This window comes from Littorina saxatilis, linkage group LG1 (genome assembly GCF_037325665.1).
Source record: "Littorina saxatilis isolate snail1 linkage group LG1, US_GU_Lsax_2.0, whole genome shotgun sequence".
Classification (NCBI taxonomy): Eukaryota; Metazoa; Mollusca; class Gastropoda; order Littorinimorpha; family Littorinidae; genus Littorina; species Littorina saxatilis.
Window position 1 is genome coordinate 76,873,627 of NC_090245.1, and position 20,037 is coordinate 76,893,663.

At 40.9% G+C, this 20,037-nt stretch overlaps 1 protein-coding gene and 1 long non-coding RNA gene across 2 annotated transcripts; both read right to left on the reverse strand.

The window, feature by feature from the left end:
* Positions 1-174: 174 nt before the first annotated feature.
* Positions 175-3,635, reverse strand: LOC138979959 (uncharacterized). Its single transcript, XR_011460193.1, has 3 exons — positions 2,231-3,635; positions 1,002-1,270; positions 175-313 (listed from the first exon to the last, which is right to left on the reverse strand). It is a non-coding gene; the product is annotated as an uncharacterized lncRNA (long non-coding RNA).
* A 3,778-nt stretch (positions 3,636-7,413) lies between these two features.
* Positions 7,414-18,365, reverse strand: LOC138979967 (glutamate receptor ionotropic, delta-2-like). The gene is made up of 5 exons (XM_070352735.1): positions 18,265-18,365; positions 17,899-17,999; positions 10,589-10,676; positions 9,078-9,236; positions 7,414-7,839 (listed from the first exon to the last, which is right to left on the reverse strand). The coding sequence occupies exons 1-5, from the start codon at positions 18,322-18,324 to the stop codon at positions 7,657-7,659; spliced, it is 591 nt and encodes a 196-aa protein (XP_070208836.1). The 5' UTR covers positions 18,325-18,365; the 3' UTR covers positions 7,414-7,656.
* Between the last annotated feature and the right edge of the window lie 1,672 nt (positions 18,366-20,037).

The following is a 20,037-nucleotide window of genomic DNA, read 5'->3' on the forward strand; positions in this document are numbered from 1 at the left end:
TTTTAAATCACTTTATCCCTTTTGTGAGAAATTACTCTACACATATGACACAGTGTAACATAAATGTTGATGCATCCGCAGCTCATGGGCCTTCCTTTTTCTTTATGTATACCTCTTTGTCTTTGCAAAACGTTCAAGTAGTACAACAGCAGATGCAAGAACGAGTCCACCAAGGGCAATGTAAAATGGTCCCTGCAATCTTTCCAAGGGGATGGCCTTTGGTATGTTCTTGTTTCTATTGCAATGTTCGGCACCAGGGAACCATTTGCGTCTTATGTAAGACAGCACACCAGAGTCTTGCAACCTCAGAAACCTGTTTACAAAGGAAGGTTAATGCAAATAAGGAATTCCGGGATGAAACGTGTAGGGCATTATAAGAACACACACACACACACACACACACACACACACACACACACACACACACACACACACACACACACACACACACACACACACACACACACACACACACACACACACACACACACACACACACACACACACACACACACACACACACACACACACACACACACACACATATGTTTGAACGTTTTAAAGCCCTTGATGATTCAGGGGCCGAGCATTTCATTAAAAAGACCTCAAATCAAACGTTCCTTATGTGGGCATTTAGGCGTATGCATGTTTGTAAGTGTATATGTATGCTTGCCTTAGTTCGCATCATCCAATGGATGGCTGTTTCAACATATTACATGTAATACATTTATATGTAACACTACAGTATCACCATGACTTTCATGCAGTATAGTTATTTAGCACACCAGCTTCAAAACAATCAGTGCAGTTGTACTTCAGGATGTTTGCAGCCATTTAAATGCTATCACGTGTATGTGCGCCGAAACATTTAAGTGCTATCACGTGTATGTGCGCAGAAAGTGCCCACAGTGCCAGTACGCCGAATGAGTAACTGACTGTTTTGAAACCACATCTGAAGAATCGTAAAATTCTTAGCCCTGTACAATGAAGGTTACACTTACACACTGTTGATCCCCTCCCTCAGTGGAGAATCTTTTTGCAAGAAGAAGGTATACTGTTCCCAGCCAGTGATCATGAGACGAAGCACCTCAACGTCGCAGTGGTCGGATGCCCATCTCTCCATCATGGCCACGTTGTCAATGAACGCGTAGTTCTCCGAAAGTATCTTTGAGAAATGGACATTGGGGTCAAAGTTCAGCACGTCGGGGTCATCTTGTGCGAAGGTCATGAGCCTTTGGTATATTTGCTGCTCTATGGGGTCCAACGATTCCTTGAACATTGAAGAAGAAAGGATAGAAGGTCGATCTGGTCTAGGTTGTCGAATGTAACCTAGACCACTGCAATTGTAGAGGGTAGATTCGATTCGAGTGAGGTCTAGAACAAGATAACAATAAAAATGTATTCACTAGATTTAAACACGAACAGTAAACCAATGAATTGTGACGACGATGCTCAATGGACAACCAAAACTTTAGTTCTTGAAAACAAAGCAAAAACATAACAACAGCCACAGCCAAACAAACATCTTATGTGTTACACACCTTACTCAAAGCTATCATCAAAACAAGTCTCACACTAGAACCAGGACTGAGATGCACGAACCAAAAGTAGGTGCAACCCAAACGGCGGAGAACAAACTGCGGGGTCTGATTCGTTGAAATCACAACAAATCTCATTTTGAACCAATCAAACACTGCGGCTGGCTCCCGTTTGGTTGGTAACTTTCTCGTGACTAGTTTGACCTATCCTATACAGTTGTACTTGCGATGTGACGCCCTTCCCATGAAAGGACTATATCCCCATCAAAGGACACCTTCTGCTGTCCCTTTGCCTGTAACTTTCGTGGCAAAAATATACCTGTAGGAACATTTTTGGATAGTCCCAAGGATGTCCCAGCTTTCCTCGCAGGTATACTCCGGTTGAGGTATAAGGGCCCCAAATATGGACTACCTTTTGTTTCATTATAATACCAAGGTTTTTTTTCGTGAAGAAATCTCATTTGTGCTTGATGGTTGTTCTTTGTACAATTAACCGTTTGGCTTAATCAGAGCAAATGTTCTTGTATGGACATTCAGCAAAAAAGTTATCCAAACTGAGAGGGAATGCTCTAGCTTGCATCGTCCTTTTCTCAGCCGAACAGGAGGTGGTTCGTATCTGTTATGAGCCAGTCCATATAATTAGGGGCTCTTCTCCTATATAAATCATTCAAAGAGTCAGAATTTCATAATACTCGCAACGTCTTCTGCAGTTTTGTTCCTGATCCCTTGATTCCCCAGCGCTCGTCGTCCCGCTCTAACATGCCTGCTAGTGACGTATATGGTGGCGGTGACGTCACGTCCACCATTAGTGACGTCAGTTTGCAAGTGTAATATGACGTCAGGAACAGCGCCATCAGGTTCCAGGCAATAAGGAAAGTTCTCCCCGCACCTGTTCTCAAGGGCTCTGGCACAACTGAAAACAGGAAACACTGAAACATTCGACCATGATTATGTTTGTAATCTATTAGCCACAGAAAATAGGACTTATTAGGTTATATTAATTAAAAGAAATACGATGCGTTTCCTCAGCCGTGGACAGTGAATTCTTGGATTTACAAGAAAAAGAAATATGTGTTATATATTAGTATAAGAAAATTCTTCATTCCATTCAATTTCGGATTACAAGCGACGGGCGAAGTGGCGCAGTGGTAAGACGTCGGCCTCCTAATCGGGAGGTCGTCAGTTCGAATCCCGGTCGCTGCCGCCTGGTGGGTTAACTTGGAGTGGAGATTTTTCTGATCTCCTAAGTCAACTTATGTGCAGACCGGCTAGTGACTTATGTATGTATGTATGGGGAGATTTATATAGCGCTTGACGTTCTCTAAGCGCTTTACATATTAATTTCTGCCGTGTGAGATGGAATTTTTTACACAATAATATATCATGCATTCGTGTGTACATGCAAGCTTAAGACCAAATGCGCACGGAAAAGATCCTGTAATCCATGTTGGAGTTCGGTAGGTTATGGAAACACGAAAATACCCAGCATGCCTACCCAACGAAAGCGGAGTGAAGCGGACTATACTCTCAAGAGTATAGTGTGGGGAACCCAAATGGGCAAACGAGCTCACACGTCACCAGAATTTCTGGAACGCTGAAGAAGAAGAAGGACTACAAGTACAAACAAACCTCGCTATAGACAGGTGGTTGATGTGAAAAGGTGTAGTATATGTCAAAAAACCTCGGCAGGTCTTCATGGGCAAGTGGAGGTGATCGAGAGGTGGTCGTCTGGGCACGGGTTCGACTTTAAACTCTACATGGACATGTACAGTTGAAATATCTGCACTTTCTTGTTGAAGGCACAGTAAGCCTCCTGCGGTAAACAATCACAGATACTGTCAGGCTTTAACACACAGTACAAACACCCTTTCGTTTAAATGCTCACCGCTTGAGAACATCCTAGGTGCCCTACGTAAAGAGCGAGCAATTTTCAAAGAATTTATTTTCGTGGACCCTCTGATCAGCAAATCAGGCGCCTCATTTTGGCGCTAGAAATAACTTTTAAAATCTAGATAATGAATTGACAGCTTGTTACACAAACATTCTTAAATCATAAAAGAATTCTTTTTTCATCAAGACAAGATCAGTACAATTCGAAGTTTTGAAAGTTTGAAAAAAGAAAAGCCCGGAAACGTGTCACAAACCGTCTTTCTCGTAGCAGACGACGGTTGTGTCTAGCGCCCGTTCCTCTGAACAGTCAACTGTCATCGCTCTAGATCGTGTGAATCGCAGCTGTTTGTTGCGTTTAGATTCAGAGGTACACAATAACGTGCTATTGCAGATGAGCTTACAGCGAGTCCCATTGAAATCACAAACTGACGACTACATTGTGAAACAAGTCGCGTAAGGCGAAAATACAACATTTAGTCAAGCTTAGTCGAACTCACAGAATGAAACTGAACGCATTGCATTTTTTCCGCAAGACCGCACATGTACACTCGTAGCATCGTCTGTCCACCGCTCGTGGCAAAGGCAGTGAAATTAACAATCCAGAAAAGCGCGGTTGCGCTGAGGAGGATAGCACGCTTTTCTATATCTCTATTCTTTTTAACTTTCTGAACGTGTTTTTAATCCATACATACCATATCTATATGTTTTTGGAATCAGGAACGGACAAGGAATAAGATGGAATTGTTTTTAAATCGATTTCGAAAATTTGATTTTAATCATAATTTTTATATTTTTAATTTTCAGAGCTTGTTTTTAATCCGAATATAACATATTTATATGTTTTTGGAATCAGAAAATGATGAAGAATAAGATAAACGTAATTTTGGATCGTTTTATAAAACAATAATTTTAATTACAATTTTCAGATTTTTAATGACCAAAGTCATTAATTAATTTTTAAGCCTCCAAGCTGAAATGCAATACCAAAGTCCGGCCTTCGTCGAAGATTGCTTGGCCAAAATTTCAATCAATTTGATTGAAAAATGAGGGTGTGACAGTGCCGCCTCAACTTTTACAAAATGCCGGATATGACGTCATCAAATACATTTATGGAAAAAAATGAAAAAAGCATCTGGGGATATCATACCCAGGAACTCTCATGAAAAATGTCATAAAGATTGGTCCAGTAGTTTACTCTGAATCGCTCTACACACACACAGACACACACACACACACATACACCACGACCCTCGTCTCGATTCCCCCTCTATGTTAAAACATTTAGTCAAAACTTGACTAAATGTAAAAAGGAAACTGGATCACACGGGTTTGCGATGGCTCAGGGGTAAGATAAACCACACCAAAAAAATTCTTTGGAAATTGCTCGCTCTTTACGGAGGGCACCTAGGATGTTCAAAAGCGGTGAGTGTGTAAATGAAAGAGTGTTTGTACTGTGTGTAAAAGCCTGACAGTATCTGTGATGGTTTACGGGAGGCTTACTGTGGCGTCACACGCTGCACAAATCTTTATTTTATGATTTCAGATGACGTTATAAAGGCTCTTGCATCGTGTGTGCCACAAAAGTAAGGTTTACCGACTGTACAAGTCAACCTATAAAGCAAGAACGGTTTTATTCAAGTGATGTTATCAGGGTTCGTACAGGTCATGGAAAACCTGGAAAGTCATGGAATTTGATTTTTAATTTTCCAGGCCTGGAAAGTCATGGAATTTCAATTCAAGTCATGGAAAGTCATGGAATTTAAAAAAAATAAGAAAGAAAGAAAAATTAACCTTTTGCACGCCAGCGGCGATTTTCGTTGCCCAGCCATCCCCCCCCTTTCCCCCCCCCCCCCCCCCTTTGCCAGCCAGCAGCGATTTGCGTCGCCAGCACAAGGCTTGTTCGTATGACCAACTTCTCGTTCGTATTTGCATACGAGAATAACGGTATTTTTAACGGCACTTGAGCCAAAGCGAGGCTTACTTCCTTCCGTTATCTCGTCGTGTCGTCTGCGCTGCATTTGAGTCGGTTTCGTCGAAGTTTTCTGCTTTTGTTTTTGCATCGATAAAGTACTTTAGCGCTTCGACAAGCAAGATGGAGGATGATGAGTTTGAAACTTTCTTTCGAGTTGTTTCTTGACAACAAAAAGTATGCGGAATTGGAACGAATTACCGAGGAAGATCTTCGCAATGAACTGTGTATCGCGGTGAAAAAAATGACAGTTCGTCAAGTCACAGTGACGGTTACGAAACGGAATTTACGAAAGTGCAGATGGATACAAACAGTGGCTGGTCAAGTTTAGTGAAATGACAGGACCAGCAAACATTACCGATAATCTGACTGCGTAGCAAATGCTTGACTTGCTTGTCGAAGAGACACTGCGTTGAAACTGATTCAAATTCAGTGCAAAGCAAGCCAGTGTCAAAACTGGCAGTGACAAGACGTAAAAAGTTTGCGTGTTTGGAAATGGCGACCTGTGGATCTAGTCATGGAAAATGTTACTGAGGCTCATGGAAAGTCATGGAAAAGTCATGGAATTTTGTTTCTAAAAACCAGTGGGGAGCCTGTGTTATATGTCATTATCTAGGCAGCATGAATGACTGAGGGTGATTTGATTATGTCATTATCTAGTCAGCATGAATGACTGATTCTTTTATGAATACATGAGAGAGTGTTAAAATGTGAAGATTTGTGTTTGTGGTCACCTGCTTGACCACGTGAAATGTTGTTTATTTGATGATAGGTTTTGTTGGTGGTCCCGCTTGAATGTGAGAGTGAGTTGAACAATGTTACTGTGTGTGTGTGTGTGTGTGTGTGTGTGTGTGTGTGTTTGGTAACCCTTGTACAGCGGGACCACCTTATTACACCCCCGGTATAGGGGTGTGTATAGGATTCGGTCCATTTGTTTGTTTGTGTGTTTGTGTTCGCATATAGATCTCAAGAATGAACGGACCGAACGTCACCAAACTTGGTGAACAGGTTCTATACATTCCTGAGACGGTCCTTACAAAAATTGGGACCAGTCAAACACACGGTTAGGGAGTTATTGGTGGATTAAGATTCTACAAGGACTTATAGAGGGACATATTAATGGTCAAAGGGAAATAACCTTCTCAGTTGGTGGCAGTGAGAATGGTAAGGACGGGGGTGTTTTTCCTACCTCGGAGGAATTTCTTGTTTTGTCATGTATATATTTTCATCCACTCTGGCGCTTTATTAAATAAAGTGCCCATTTCAATCTCAACTTTGGTCTGGTCTTAGTGTGTTGCATAAATGATTTTATGTGAGCTTGTGAACATAAATGGCACGATAATATCAATTTCAAAGACTTGATAGTTCATGAACACTCCTCATTCACCCATTCTCTCACGGTGATGAGAAATCAGTAAGGCACTAGTCTGATTTCAAACCCAGAACTTCGCTGTCCTATGTTTGGGAAACGCACTACACCTACCGCAAGATTATTGTAATATAAACCAGGGGTCGCGGCACTTCGATCATTACAATTTACATGAACTGATGCTACTGAAACATCTTATGATATCCCGAATGTTTGCTGATACTGAGCCGCATTAAAAGATATGCAATTATTATTATTGTGCGGAACGATTTTCACACGTTGATCTCCAAAATAATACGACTAAATTACAGTCGAACCTGCTCCGGCGACTACCTGTTGTTAACGACCACCTGCCCGGCATTACGACAACCCCAAAGGATCCCGGAAAAGGTTCTTACCTGTATACGTCAACTTTCCACAGCGAGTGCCTGTTCATCAGGACCACTTTTGATTGGTGCCTTGGGTGGTCGCAATAGACAGGTTTGACTGTACTTTTCTGTTGGCTTTGTCATGCTTTTAAAAAGAGTAATATGCATCAGTTGAAGGCGAGTCAAATTTATTGCAAACACGCCGATAGCACCACTGTGACAGTGACAATGAGGTCCGATGCTGTTCATGCGTTCAAAGAAGAAGGCATCATATTTAGGATACTTCATTTGGCGTGTTTACGACTTAACTCGCCTTCATAGCATACAACTCAGTCATAAAAAAATAAAACACGAAAGAGTTATTTACGAGCATCGTTTATTGTGACATGTCACGGTTAGTGGGATGAAGGGTCAAGGGTGTTGTAGCGCCTGAGGCCCGGCAAACGTTTCACACTCATCCGACTGAAAGCAAGTTTGGTGATATCATCTTTGAGCACAACCTGTCTCATTTTTTGTTTACAATTATTTGACGTTCTCACCTTCATTCACAAGAGAGCCAAACATGAACTCGATGCTTTGAACGATCGTCGTCGGAGTCGAAGGTGAACGTGTGTCCACGTCGGATGACAGGAATTGTTCAGCACGCAGCAAGCATAGCAAGACCAGAGTTGCCAGAAAGAACGTCACACCGATACAGACGTATACCTGGAACATATTTTTTAGGGGATGGTACGTCAAATATTCAGGTTTATCTTATTAAGCAAACGTTTTGAATAATGAATGCATTTATCTCATCCATGTTCGAAACGACCATGTGCAGTACTGTTTACATTTCCTTGTTCTGGTAGTATTCTATTTTCAACCATGTGGAAGTCATTGTATGCATGTGTGTGCGAGTGCGAGCGCGTATGAGTACTGTTGTTAGTTTAGCATTGGTTTGTTTTCCTTTTTTTTTTTCTTTTTTTTTTCTTTTCCTTTTATTGTTACATGTTTGTCTACCATAATTCACCATTATCATTTTGACATTATTTCAAATTTGTTATATTAAAATCGTCCGCCAAATTTCATTTGCTTTTAAGAGTACGCTCATAAGCCTAGCTTGTTGTGCTCCATGTTCCTTATTTCATGTATGCGGTAATAGTACCAATGGAATTTATTGAATAAACTTGTTTAAACCAAATGTACCGTCACTAATATGTTCACCTGAAAGCGATATCATGTATGAACTGAACACTATAACCAGAGACTTTGTATCTATGTCTCTGCTATAACCATCCAGTGAAAGGTCGTCATGAAGGAAAGAAATGAACATAATTACTATCTAGATAAAGAGCGCAATGGACGAATGAACTGAACACTATTACCATCCAGTGTAAGGGCGCAATGAACGAATGAACTGAACAGAATTACAATCCAACGAAAGAGCGCAAATAACGAATGAAATGAACATTATTACCATCCAGTGAAAGAGCGCAATGAACCCTTTTAAAATCCAGTAAAAGGTCGTAAGGAACGAATGGAATGAACACCGTTACTATCCAGTGAAAGGGCGCAATGAACGAATGAGCTGAACGCAACTACCATCCTGAGTTAATGAGCGCGAGGAATGAACAGTACACCATTACCATCCAGTGAAATAGCGCAATGAACGAATGAACAGAACACTATTACCATCTAGTGGAAGGGTGCGATGAACGAATGAACAAAACACTATTACAATCCATTGAACGATCGTAATAAACGAATGAACAGAACACTATTACCATCCAGTGAAAGGGCGTAATGAACGAATGAAATGAACACATTTACCATCCAGTGAAAGGGTGCAATGAACGGATGAACTAAACACTATTACCATCCGATGAAATGGCGCAATGAACAGAACAATATTACTACTGATCCAGTGAAAGGGCGAAATTAATGAATGAACTGAAAACAATTACCATCCAGTGAAAGGGCGCAATGAAGGCCATTCCTGCGGCAGTGGCGTCAGGTCTTGTTCTAACGGCCACGCCATTGTGCCAGTTGTCGAAAGGCACGGTCCAGTCCACAACTTCACTCCTCTCGGCACTCGGTGCCAACGTTAAACAAATGTCAGCCTCCTGTGCATAAATGATAAAGAAAAAAGTCGCGTAAAGCGATATGAAAACATTCAGTCAGTACGTCGGCCTTGAAACTGAAATGGCTGAATCGTTTTTCACCGAGACTCGTAAGTCCTGGTTGGCCAAAAGCTGTCGACCGAGAGGGGTCGAGTCGGTCTCAGAAAAGCATGCCATCAGGGTGCCTCATTTGCACTAAACGGATTTCCATTACTTTTGTGCACATGTTCAGTTCCGTCAAACACATCATAGCTGTTTTTTTGTGTGTGAGGAAACTCATAAAAAATACAATGAATCCATTTTTACATTTAGTCAAGTTTTGACTAAATGTTTTAACGTAGAGGGGGAATCGAGACGAGGGTTGTGGTGTGTGTGTGTGTGTGTGTGTGTGTGTGTGTGTGTGTGTGTGTGTGTGTGTGTCTGTCTGTCTGTCTGTCTGTGCGTGTGTGTGTGTGTGTAGAGCGATTCAGACCAAACTACTGGACCGATCTTTATGAAATTTGACATGAGAGTTCCTGGGAATGACATCCCCGGACGTTTTTTTCTTTTTTTCGATAAATACCTTTGATGACGTCATATCCGGCTTTTTGTAAAAGTTGAGGCGGCACTGTCACACCCTCATTTTTCAATCAAATTGATTGAAATTTTGGCCAAGCAATCTTCGACAAAGGCCGGACTTCGACAAAGGCCGGTAAAAATGCAGTGAGTTCAGTTTCATTCTGTTAGTTCGACAGCTTGACTAAATGTTGTAATTTCGCCTTACGCGACTTGTTCTATCTTACTGCAATTCTCATTTCAGGCAGAATTCTGATGAATAAATTCAGTGATAATTTTTAAGCTTACAAGCTGAAATGTAAACCTATGAGGACCACGTCAAACCGGGCTGCTTAAAAAAAGAAGTATCTAGCTATTTACTACTTTCTTTTTACGGTTTCTGTAATTTGTGTGTATCTTTTGGTTGGTTGGTTGCTACTTTACAAGACGATAGAGCAGACTTAACCTTCGCCGGTGGTCGTGGGTCCGTGTTGATCCAGAAGGGTGTTTAATTGCAAATATCTCTTAAACTAGTTGGAATGTTTTAATGAGCTTTTAAGAATGCCGCAGGCACCTAAAAAGCTCTTATGTCCTAAAATGTCAGCGAGAAGTAATTAAAAAAAAAAGAGGTCATATTTAGACTACAAACATCGTGGGGCCGTGCGGACCCATGTTTCTCAAAGAAGGAAATGAGAAGCATCGGTCCGCACGGCCCCACGATGACTTCCGTGTGTAGTCGATAACCCGGACGGGCGAAGGTTAATGTGAACAAATTTCTATTGCATAAGAAGCCGTTGGCTTGCTGAAATGTGTCTATATACCTTTTTCTCAAGCAGTCTCACCAACCCGGTCCAGTTCCCATCACGCTTATCTCCCCATTCGCCGTCAGGTGGCTTCACAAAACTGAACCTGAAAAAAAGAAAAACAATATTGAACTGGTATTCAACTATGGCAAAGATGCAATGTCCCAATGATGAGGGTTTGGGAATGTCAACGCTGTATCTGTTGTTTTAAACGTAAAGTATGTGGCCCGGACACGGGAGAAGAAAATCGTCAAATGAAAGGTTGCCTGTTTGGTTATCATGAAAAGGGTGAGAAGAATACAAATACGTACTGTATCTTGCATTTCTACAAAATACGATGTTAATATATTGACGTAGATATGTGAAGTCAGTTCCATTAGAAAGCAAAGGTTCTATAGAAGTACAATGAAACACATTTTTAAACAGCATCTGAGCCAAAAGAAGAACAAGTCGCTCATTGAAATCAATATTAAAACCGTAAGTCAATCTTTCGGCCTGAAGAATCGAAACTGAACACATCAGTCTGTACCGACACCTGAGTCCTGGCTGGCCGAAACATGTCGACCGAGATACAACTGACTTGTCAGTGTCCGCCAAGGACACCAACAGTGAATCTAATTTGCTAAAACGAATGTTATTTCTTCTGAGCACATTTTTCATTCAAGCATAACATCTATTCGTCAGTCTCTCTCTCTCTCTCTCTCTCTCTCTCTCTCTCTCTCTCTCTCTCTCTCTCTCTCTCTCTCTCTCTCTCTCTCTCTCTTTCTCTCTCTCTCTCTCTCTCTCTCCTTTTTTTAATGCTATACAAACGGCCATTTCTGAACGAATCCTGCTCACATCTTGTGCGTGTGTTCATGCCACTCAAGATCGGGTTATGGTAACAGGTAATTAAGTCAGGATATGTTGTTTTTGCAGTTTCAAATTCAATATTTCATCAGCAAGTCATATGATCGAGTTTTAACCATCCAAGTTGAAATGCAATCCAAGCCATATGGTCCGGACCGGGACAAATATTGTTTGAAAGAATTTGATAGAAAAAATGCGGTCATCACAATGCCGCCACCTCAGATCTTTTTTTTTCTGCGTTGAGTTACATGAAACTCTCTCACTTACAGTTTATTTCATTAAAGATGCAAGTTCGACCGTCCCGTGTAGACGGCACTATAAACCAAGACAGATATGTCCATGCTGTTATGTGGGAAAAGAGCGCACTTCGATGGCTACATTACCAGAATCGACATCATGGTTGGTTTCCGTGTGGGAACGCTTTGTAGATTTTGTTTGTTTAACTTACAGCAATGTCAACCTACGAAATCAATTCAGGCTGTATATTATTATTTTGGTATGAATCCAAGCGAAAGGATGCGCTTATGAGCTTATGTATATGTTAAAACAGTTTGCATTTCTTCCTTTTTCTTGTATTTTTGTTTTGTGTTTTTTCATGTACCCCCATATAGGGTTTCTTGAATAAATCCTTTGCCTTGCGCATGCCTTGCTTACCTTATGTTATGTTGCTTATGTTATGTCTGGGTTGATGTATATAATAATGTTCACGAGATGGAAGGTATCTTTTAGAAGTTAACAATGCATAGATCGCGAAAAACACAACCCGGATGTGAAATAGTAGATATGCAGCTGCGACGCCATTTGAATATCCTTTATCTGGAAACACGGAATCTCTAACTGTTGTAAATGTTTTCTCTTGTGCGGTCATTCGTATGCAACAAAAAAACTAGGAAGGTTACTCATTTTGTTCTCCTGAGAATTGGCTTCTCGATTACTTTTGTGTTTGCTTTTTAGGGCATTGAAATTATGATCAATGACAAAAAATGGAACAATTGCAGTTTTCGCTCAAGTGGACACTTCCGAGTCTTGAAAATGCTCGGGCCCCTAAACCACTTCACTTCTTCGTCGTGCATGAGTGGCAGTATTTATCGCCGAGTTGGGGTCAATAACAGTTAGGACATTCACCTTTATCTTTTTTACACCTGTGATTCTAGCTACGAACTTTTAGATGCCGTTTTTGTAAAAACATAAACTAAAACAAAAACGCCACCTCAGATCTTTTAACGCATGTTTATAACGTCATCAAAGGAAAGGTTATTAGATCTGAGGATATCATCTGGAAGAATTTTCATGTAAAGTTTCCTGAACATATATCAAATAGTTTCCTGGGAATCGCTCTTCTCTCACACACACACACACACATACACACACACACACACACACACACACACACACACACACACTAACTAACTAACTAACACTAACACTAACACACACGCACACACACACACACACACTAACTAACACAAACACACACGCACACACACACACACTAACTAACACTAACACACACTAACACACACGCACACACACACTAACTAACACTAACACACACTAACACACACTAACACACACGCTCACACACACACACGCACCCACATACATCATTACTACTCCGTCACGGCGGAGGGCTGACCGTGCACCCAAAAGCGGACTCAACCAAATGGGTATTTTTTGAAAGCTTGGGGCCTGCCGAACATAAAAATCGATGTTAACAAGAAATATTCAAGGGCGCACTTTCTCTTCTCAGTCAAAATTCAACTATACCCTGAAGAGTGAAGCACGAGCATTTCAGACGCTTGCCTCTGAAAAAAGAAGTTCTCAGCCAAATTACGAACTCAAACTGGTACGTTTTACATATAAATGTGTTAGTTGGTATCTTTTGATTATCACGAAACAACTTGCGACTGCTTTGGCCGAGGATGCTGGTGACAGTATCATTATTATGAACCCTACCCTAAATCCAGGAAAGACGTCGTCCAAAATGTAGGTAAGTTTTGATTAAAAATAAATTCACACAAGACTAGTATTGTTGTTTGGCTTCAATGAATATATTTTCGTCAAGTATGATGTCTTTACATAATATCTGTATAATATGAATGGATTTGAACCATATACTATGTCACTATGACCTTCCAATCTTCCTAACCCCCAGCCCAGTAAAGCGTGCGAGACGTTTCCTGAACAAATGTCGCTTTGTGGTGCGAGTTCGGTGTGACATGATTAGTTTCCAGAACCCCATTTCTGACTTTCGAAGTTTATCTACATACATTTAGTAATGCACGAGCAAAATATGACAACTTAATGGTGCCTTTTGGTTTAATGCTATGGTAAAACATCCTTGTGATAGTGTTTACAGCTTGAAGCAAAACATAACAGAGGGGAGTAGTCTTCCTCAATCTGGTTCAGAGCATAATGTATTTCTATTTTCAGAGGTAGCATTATTTCTGATAAGAGCTAGAGCCAATATAATGATGCTGAATATTTGAAAAATGAACTTTGTGACTCATCTGAGTAGCAGAAGAGCCTTCGTGATCGTCAGCGTAAGGCTGGCTGTCTTCAAGGCAATTCCTAGATGAACAACTTAACACTGCGTTCGATTATTCGCCCGTTTCTTAAGCTAGAGCTTTGAAACTTTACACGCGTCCAGGGCTACATGAACGCTTTACAATACATACAATATAGTTGACTCTCGCGTTATTTAAAGGTCACAACAAGGTCATTACCAGGCAAAAACGAGGGAAAACCGAGGGAAAGTACCATTTTCTGCAACTGTTTGTTAGAAAAAGCTTTCAAATTCAATTATTTTTGGGGGATTAACGCATCTCTAGACATGACAATCATCCGATTATCAGACATCAATTGTGGAGGTCACGACAAGGTCATTACCAGGCAAAAACGAGGGAAAACCGAGTGAAAATACCATTTTCTGCAACTTGTGTGAAAGTAAAAGCTTTCAAACTCCATCTTCTTCTGGTATTGGCGCATCTCTAGGCATGACAATCATCTGATTAACAGTCCTCAATTTTCAAGGTCACAACCAGGTCATTACCAGATAGAACCGAGAGAAAACCGAGAAAAAATACCATTTTCTATAACTTTTTTGTAAGTAAGAGCTTATAAACTCCATCTTCTTCTGGGATTAGCGCTGATTTCTATGACCCTGAAGTCCGAGGAAAGTTTTCTTGGCCCATGCCTAGTTTGAAGGTCATGACAAGGTCAAGTTTACACGTTTTCTATTTGTGTTCGGCTATTTTCTAAGCTAAAGCTGTTGAGGCAGATTCATGACATCTTCCTTCGCCCACAGGGGCTCTAGGGGGGTGGGCGGGGCTGGATGTAATAGGGGTAGAAGAGAAGGGGAGAGAGAAGAAAAAGTCAATGTTAAGGTGTTCATCTACCGATAGCCTTGCGGTCTGCAAGCCTGACTCTGAGGATCACACCGGCTGTCCTGGCACTCAGACGAGTCATAAAGTTGATACATTTTCCGTCGTTTTACCCAGTAATGACCTTGTTGTGTGACCTTTAAATATTACGAGAGTCAACAATATTTGTTTCATGTCTTATAATGCCCTAGACGTGTGTAAAATCCCATCCTTGTCATGACCTTCAAACATTGCATGGGTCAAGAAAACTTTCCAAAGACTTCAGGGTCATTGAAATCAGCGCTAATCCTAGAAGAAGATGGAGTTTATAAGCTCTTACTTACAAAAAAGTTGCAGAAAATGGTATTTTCCCTCGGTTTTCCATCGGTTTTATCTGGTAATGACCTTGTTGTGACCTTGAAAATTGAGGACTGTTAATCAGATGATTGTCATGTCTAGAGATGCGCCAATACCAGAAGAAGGTGGAGTTTGAAAGCATTTACTTACACACAAGTTGCAGAAAATGGTATTTTCCCTCGGTTTTCCCCGGTAATGACCTTGTCGTGACCTCCACAATTCATGACTGTTAATCAGATGATTGTCATGTCTAGAGATGCGCTAATCCCAGGAAACAAATGAATTTGAAAGTTCATTCTTACAAACAGTTGCAAAAAATGGTACTTTCCCTCGGTTTTTCTTCGGTTTTACCTGGTGATGACCTTGTTGTGTGACCTTTAAATATTACGAGAGTCAACAATATTTGCGTTATGTCTCATAAATCCCAAGACGTGTGAAAAGTTGTAATTAAGCTTTAGCTTCGAAAATAGCTGACGTCCAGAAATTATTTTATTTGACCGTAAAAGATATTCCCAAATAGAAAACGTGTAAATTTGACCTTGTCATGACCTTCAAAGTAGGCATGGATCAAGAAAACTTTCCTCGGACTTCAGGGTCATTGAAATCAGCGCTAATCCCAGAAGAAGATGGAGTTTATAAGCTCTTACTTACAAAAAAGTTATAGAAAATGGTATTTTCCCTCGGTTTTCTCTCGGTTCTATCTGGTAATGACCTTGTTGTGACCTTGAAAATTGAGGACTGTTAATCAGATGATTGTCATGCCTAGAGATGCGCCAATACCAGAAGAAGATAGAGTTTGAAAGCTTTTACTTACACACAAGTTGCAGAAAATGGTATTTTCCCTCGGGTTTTCCTCGTTTTTACCCGGTAATGACCTTGTCGTGACCTCCACAATGGATGTCTGATAATCGGATGATTGTCATGTCTAGAGATGCGTTAATCCCAGGAAACAATTGAATTTGAAATCTTTTTCTTGCAAACAGTAGCAGAAAATGGTACTTTCCCTCGGTTTTCCCTCGTTTTTGCCTGGTAATGACCTTGTTATGACCTTTAAATAACGCGAGAGTCAACTATATTTTACGTATTGTAAAGCGTACATGTAGCCCTAGACGCGTGTAAAGTCTCAAAGCTCTAGCTTAAGAAACAGGCGAATAATCGAACGCAGTGTTAAGTTGTTCATCTAGGAATTGCCTTGAAGACAGCCAACTTTACGCTGACGATCACGAAGGCTCTTCTGCTACTCAGATGAGTCACAAAGTTCATTTTTCAAATATTCAGCATCATTATATTGGCTCTAGCTCTTATCAGAAATAATGCTACCTCTGAAAATAGAAATACATTATGCTCTGAACCAGATTGAGGAAGACTATTCCTATCTGTTATGTTTTGTTTCAAGCTGTAAACACTATCACTAGCAATTTTACCATAGCATTAAACCAAAAGGCATCATTAAGTTGTCATATTTTGCTCGTGCATTGCTAAATGTATGTAGATAAACTTCGAAAGTCAGAAATGGGGTTCTGGAAACTAATCATGTCACACCGAACTCGCACCACAAAGCGACATTTTTTCAGGAAACGTCTCGCACGCTTTACTGGGCTGGGGGTTAGGAAGATTGGAAGGTCATAATGACACAGTATATGGTTCAAATCCATTCATATTATACAGATATTATGTAAAGACATCATACTTGACGAAAATATATCCATTGAAGCCAAACAACAATACTGGGCTTGTGTGAATTTATTTTTAATCAAAACTTACCTACATTTTGGACGACGTCTTTCCTGGATTTAGGGTAGGGTTCATAATAATGATACTGTCACCAGCATCCTCGGCCAAAGCAGTCGCAAATTGTTTTGTGATAATCAAAAGATACCAACTAACACATTTATATGTAAAACGTACCAGTTTGATTCGTAATTTGGCTGAGAACTTCTTTTTTCAGAGGCAAGCGTCTGAAATGCTCGTGCATCACTCTTCAGGGTATAGTTGAATTTTGACTGAGAAGAGAAAGTGCGCCCTTGAATATTTCTTGTTAACATCGATTTTTATGTTTGGCAGGTCCCAAGCTTTCAAAAAATACCCATTTGGTAGAGTCCGCTTTTGGGTGCACGGTCAGCCCTCCGCCGTGACGGAGTATACGTCCCTCTCGATTCCCACTCTCCAGGTAAAAACATAAACTAAAACAAAACAAGAAATTCCTTCGAGGTAGGAAAAACACCCCCGTTGGTCAAAGGGAAATAACCATTCTCACTGCACCCATTCTCACTGCCACCAACTGAGAAGGTTATTTCCCTTTGACCATGAATATGTTTCTCTCTAAGTCCTTGTAGAATCTTAATCCACCAATAACTCCCTAACCGTGTGTTTGACTGGTCCCAATTTTTGTAAGGACCGTCTCAGGAATGTATAGAACCTGTTCGCCAAGTTTGGTGACGATCTGTCCGTTCATTCTTGAGATCTATATGTGAACACAAACACACAAACACCCACACACACAAACACATCGAGCGAAACCTATACACACCCCTATACCGGGGGTGTAATAACGATAAGCGAACTTCAGATCAGCACTTCTTCTACATCTTCCAAAATAACATCAGATTATCATTAAAAGCCTCATGCAAACAAGGGGATTAAAAATAAGGCTATAGGATATTTCTTTTTTTGAAGAGGTCATTTGCATTTGTTCATAAGCTCGTGAACTCCAATTATTGGCAAAAGTGAACCTATATATCACTGGGAACGCGTGAAACTTACGTGAAGTTGAGCGACTCAGCCAGAATGTCCAGCAGGTCGACACAGAAGCCGGAGTACTTGTTTTGACCGCTCTCATGACTGTCCATGATGTAAGGTGTCAGCTGAATTTTAAAAGGTCAGAATAAAAATTAAAAAACAAACAAAAAACCGACACCAAAAACAGACCGTGCTCGCGCTCACCTGCACGTATGCGCGTCGTAGCACATGCACACAGACGGACGCTCAAACAGAGATGATAGACATAGACGGATACAGACACAAAGACAGACATAGAAATTGTTTCCCACTAAGTCTTACTCAAAGACTTACAAACCCAAATAAGGACACATAAATACAGCAGACAAAATAGCATAGCTATGTTCATACCGGGTTGTATCCGACACGGACGCTCTGTCCTTTTTCTCCCGATGTCGTCCTTGGAGCCATCTTCTCTCGTGTCTTCCTTTTTTGTCCTTCAACTGTTTTCAAGTGCAGTACCGCGAAAGACTGCAGTCCGACGGATTCAGTCTTTCAGTGGATTTTTCTTGCGATGTGCGATGTGAGATTCTCTCAGTAAATATTGACCGTGTGTGCGGCGGGCGTCTTTTTGATCTTTGGGTAAGTTTCGTATGCAAGCAGAGGGGAGTGAAGAGTCTTCGATAGATCGATAGCCTATCTGTTTATGTTTTGGGGATGTCTGTGTTGTGTGAGGCGTAATATTCTGTTATTTAATTAGAACATTCGTGTTAGTAAAGTCCCTGTGTTTGTGTGTGTATGTGTGTGTGTGTGTGTGTGTGTGTGTGTGTGTGTGTGTGTGTGTGTGTGTGTCCGTCCGCTATCCATGTGTGTTTTGCTTCACGAAAATATGAAGGATATTACCGTGGGCTTTGTTTATTTTGGCGTGCTGTTACACACACACACACAGACGCACACACACACACACACACACACACACACACACACACACACACACACACACACACTATTTTTCTTGCCTCAGTCACACGCATACTAATATCAATAATAAGAAAAAGTACCAGCAATACCGATTTGCAACAGAATACTGAAACTTTTAACAGTGTTTGCTTCCATTTATTTTACCGGGGAAAATTGTCTTCGTTGACATGACTCAGTGTCTACATTTGATGGTTCTTCGTGCGTTGTCTGCGTCATCTCTCCCTTCTCATTAGTAAACACACGAGCGATGTGACTGAGTGGCCTCATGCTTCTCATTACGTACTTAAAGTTGAAAGCACAGTCCTTCTCGTGTAAATCTTTCAGCTCATCATCTCAGGTCTGGCCAGACGTTTACATGGAATCAAGTTAAGTCATCCCGCCGTTTGGACATACACCAAAAACCTGGCTGTTTCCTGTGCAGATTGGGCATTTATCGATTAGTTGATTTCTGAACTCATACTGATGTCACTCTGCCAAATCAATGTATCAACATATAAAAAGACACTCCGCACAGGAAGCACTGTCGGCATTGTTGGTACGTGTCCAAGTGGAGCCGGGGATGGTCTGATCCCTTATAAAGGCACGGGCAGCTCGGAGACATTTAGCCATTGTAGCGTATTCGCAAAACTGGTCCCTAAATTGACCACTGATGACGTTAAATCTGAACTTCATCCAGATAGTTAGCCAAAAGGTTCTAACGGACAGGACAGTGCCTTTATGCCCAACATTTACACTAAAACAAATCTGCTCGATATCAGGATTAAAACATTTGTGTGTCACAATTTGCGACTGCGAATCGATCTGACATTTAATTTGAGTGAATGAAACTCATCTGAAAAAAAAATCATGTTCTTGAATTTATACTCCGGATCCCGTCTGAATTAATTTTGTCATTTGTGTGAGGAATTAGTGTGATGAATAAGTGTGTGTGTGTGTGTGTGTGTGTGTGTGTGTGTGTGTGTGTCAGTGTGTGTGTGTGTTTGTGTGTGCGCGTGCGCACGCACATACGTGCTTGTGCGCGCGCGCGTGTGTGTGTATATATATATGTGTGTGTGTGTGTGTGTGTTTATGTCGCAAATATCACTGCGTGAAGCAGTCCCCATTTATTTGCTTGGCAAAAGTACAAACACTTAGGGTTAGTGAACAACGTGCAATGCTCATTAAACTTTTATGAAAAATAAATGATGAGAGCAGAAATATTCC

Coding starts and splice junctions, on each gene's coding strand:
- LOC138979967 (XM_070352735.1), bottom strand. CDS start 18,324: ATGGCTCCAAGGACGACATCGGGAGAAAAAGGACAGAGCGTCCGTGTC. Junction 18,000..18,264: donor TCCGTGTCGGATACAACCCG/GTATGAACATAG, acceptor TTTAAAATTCAG/CTGACACCTTACATCATGGA. Junction 9,237..10,588: donor TGAGACTGCTTGAGAAAAAG/GTATATAGACAC, acceptor ATTTATGCACAG/GAGGCTGACATTTGTTTAAC.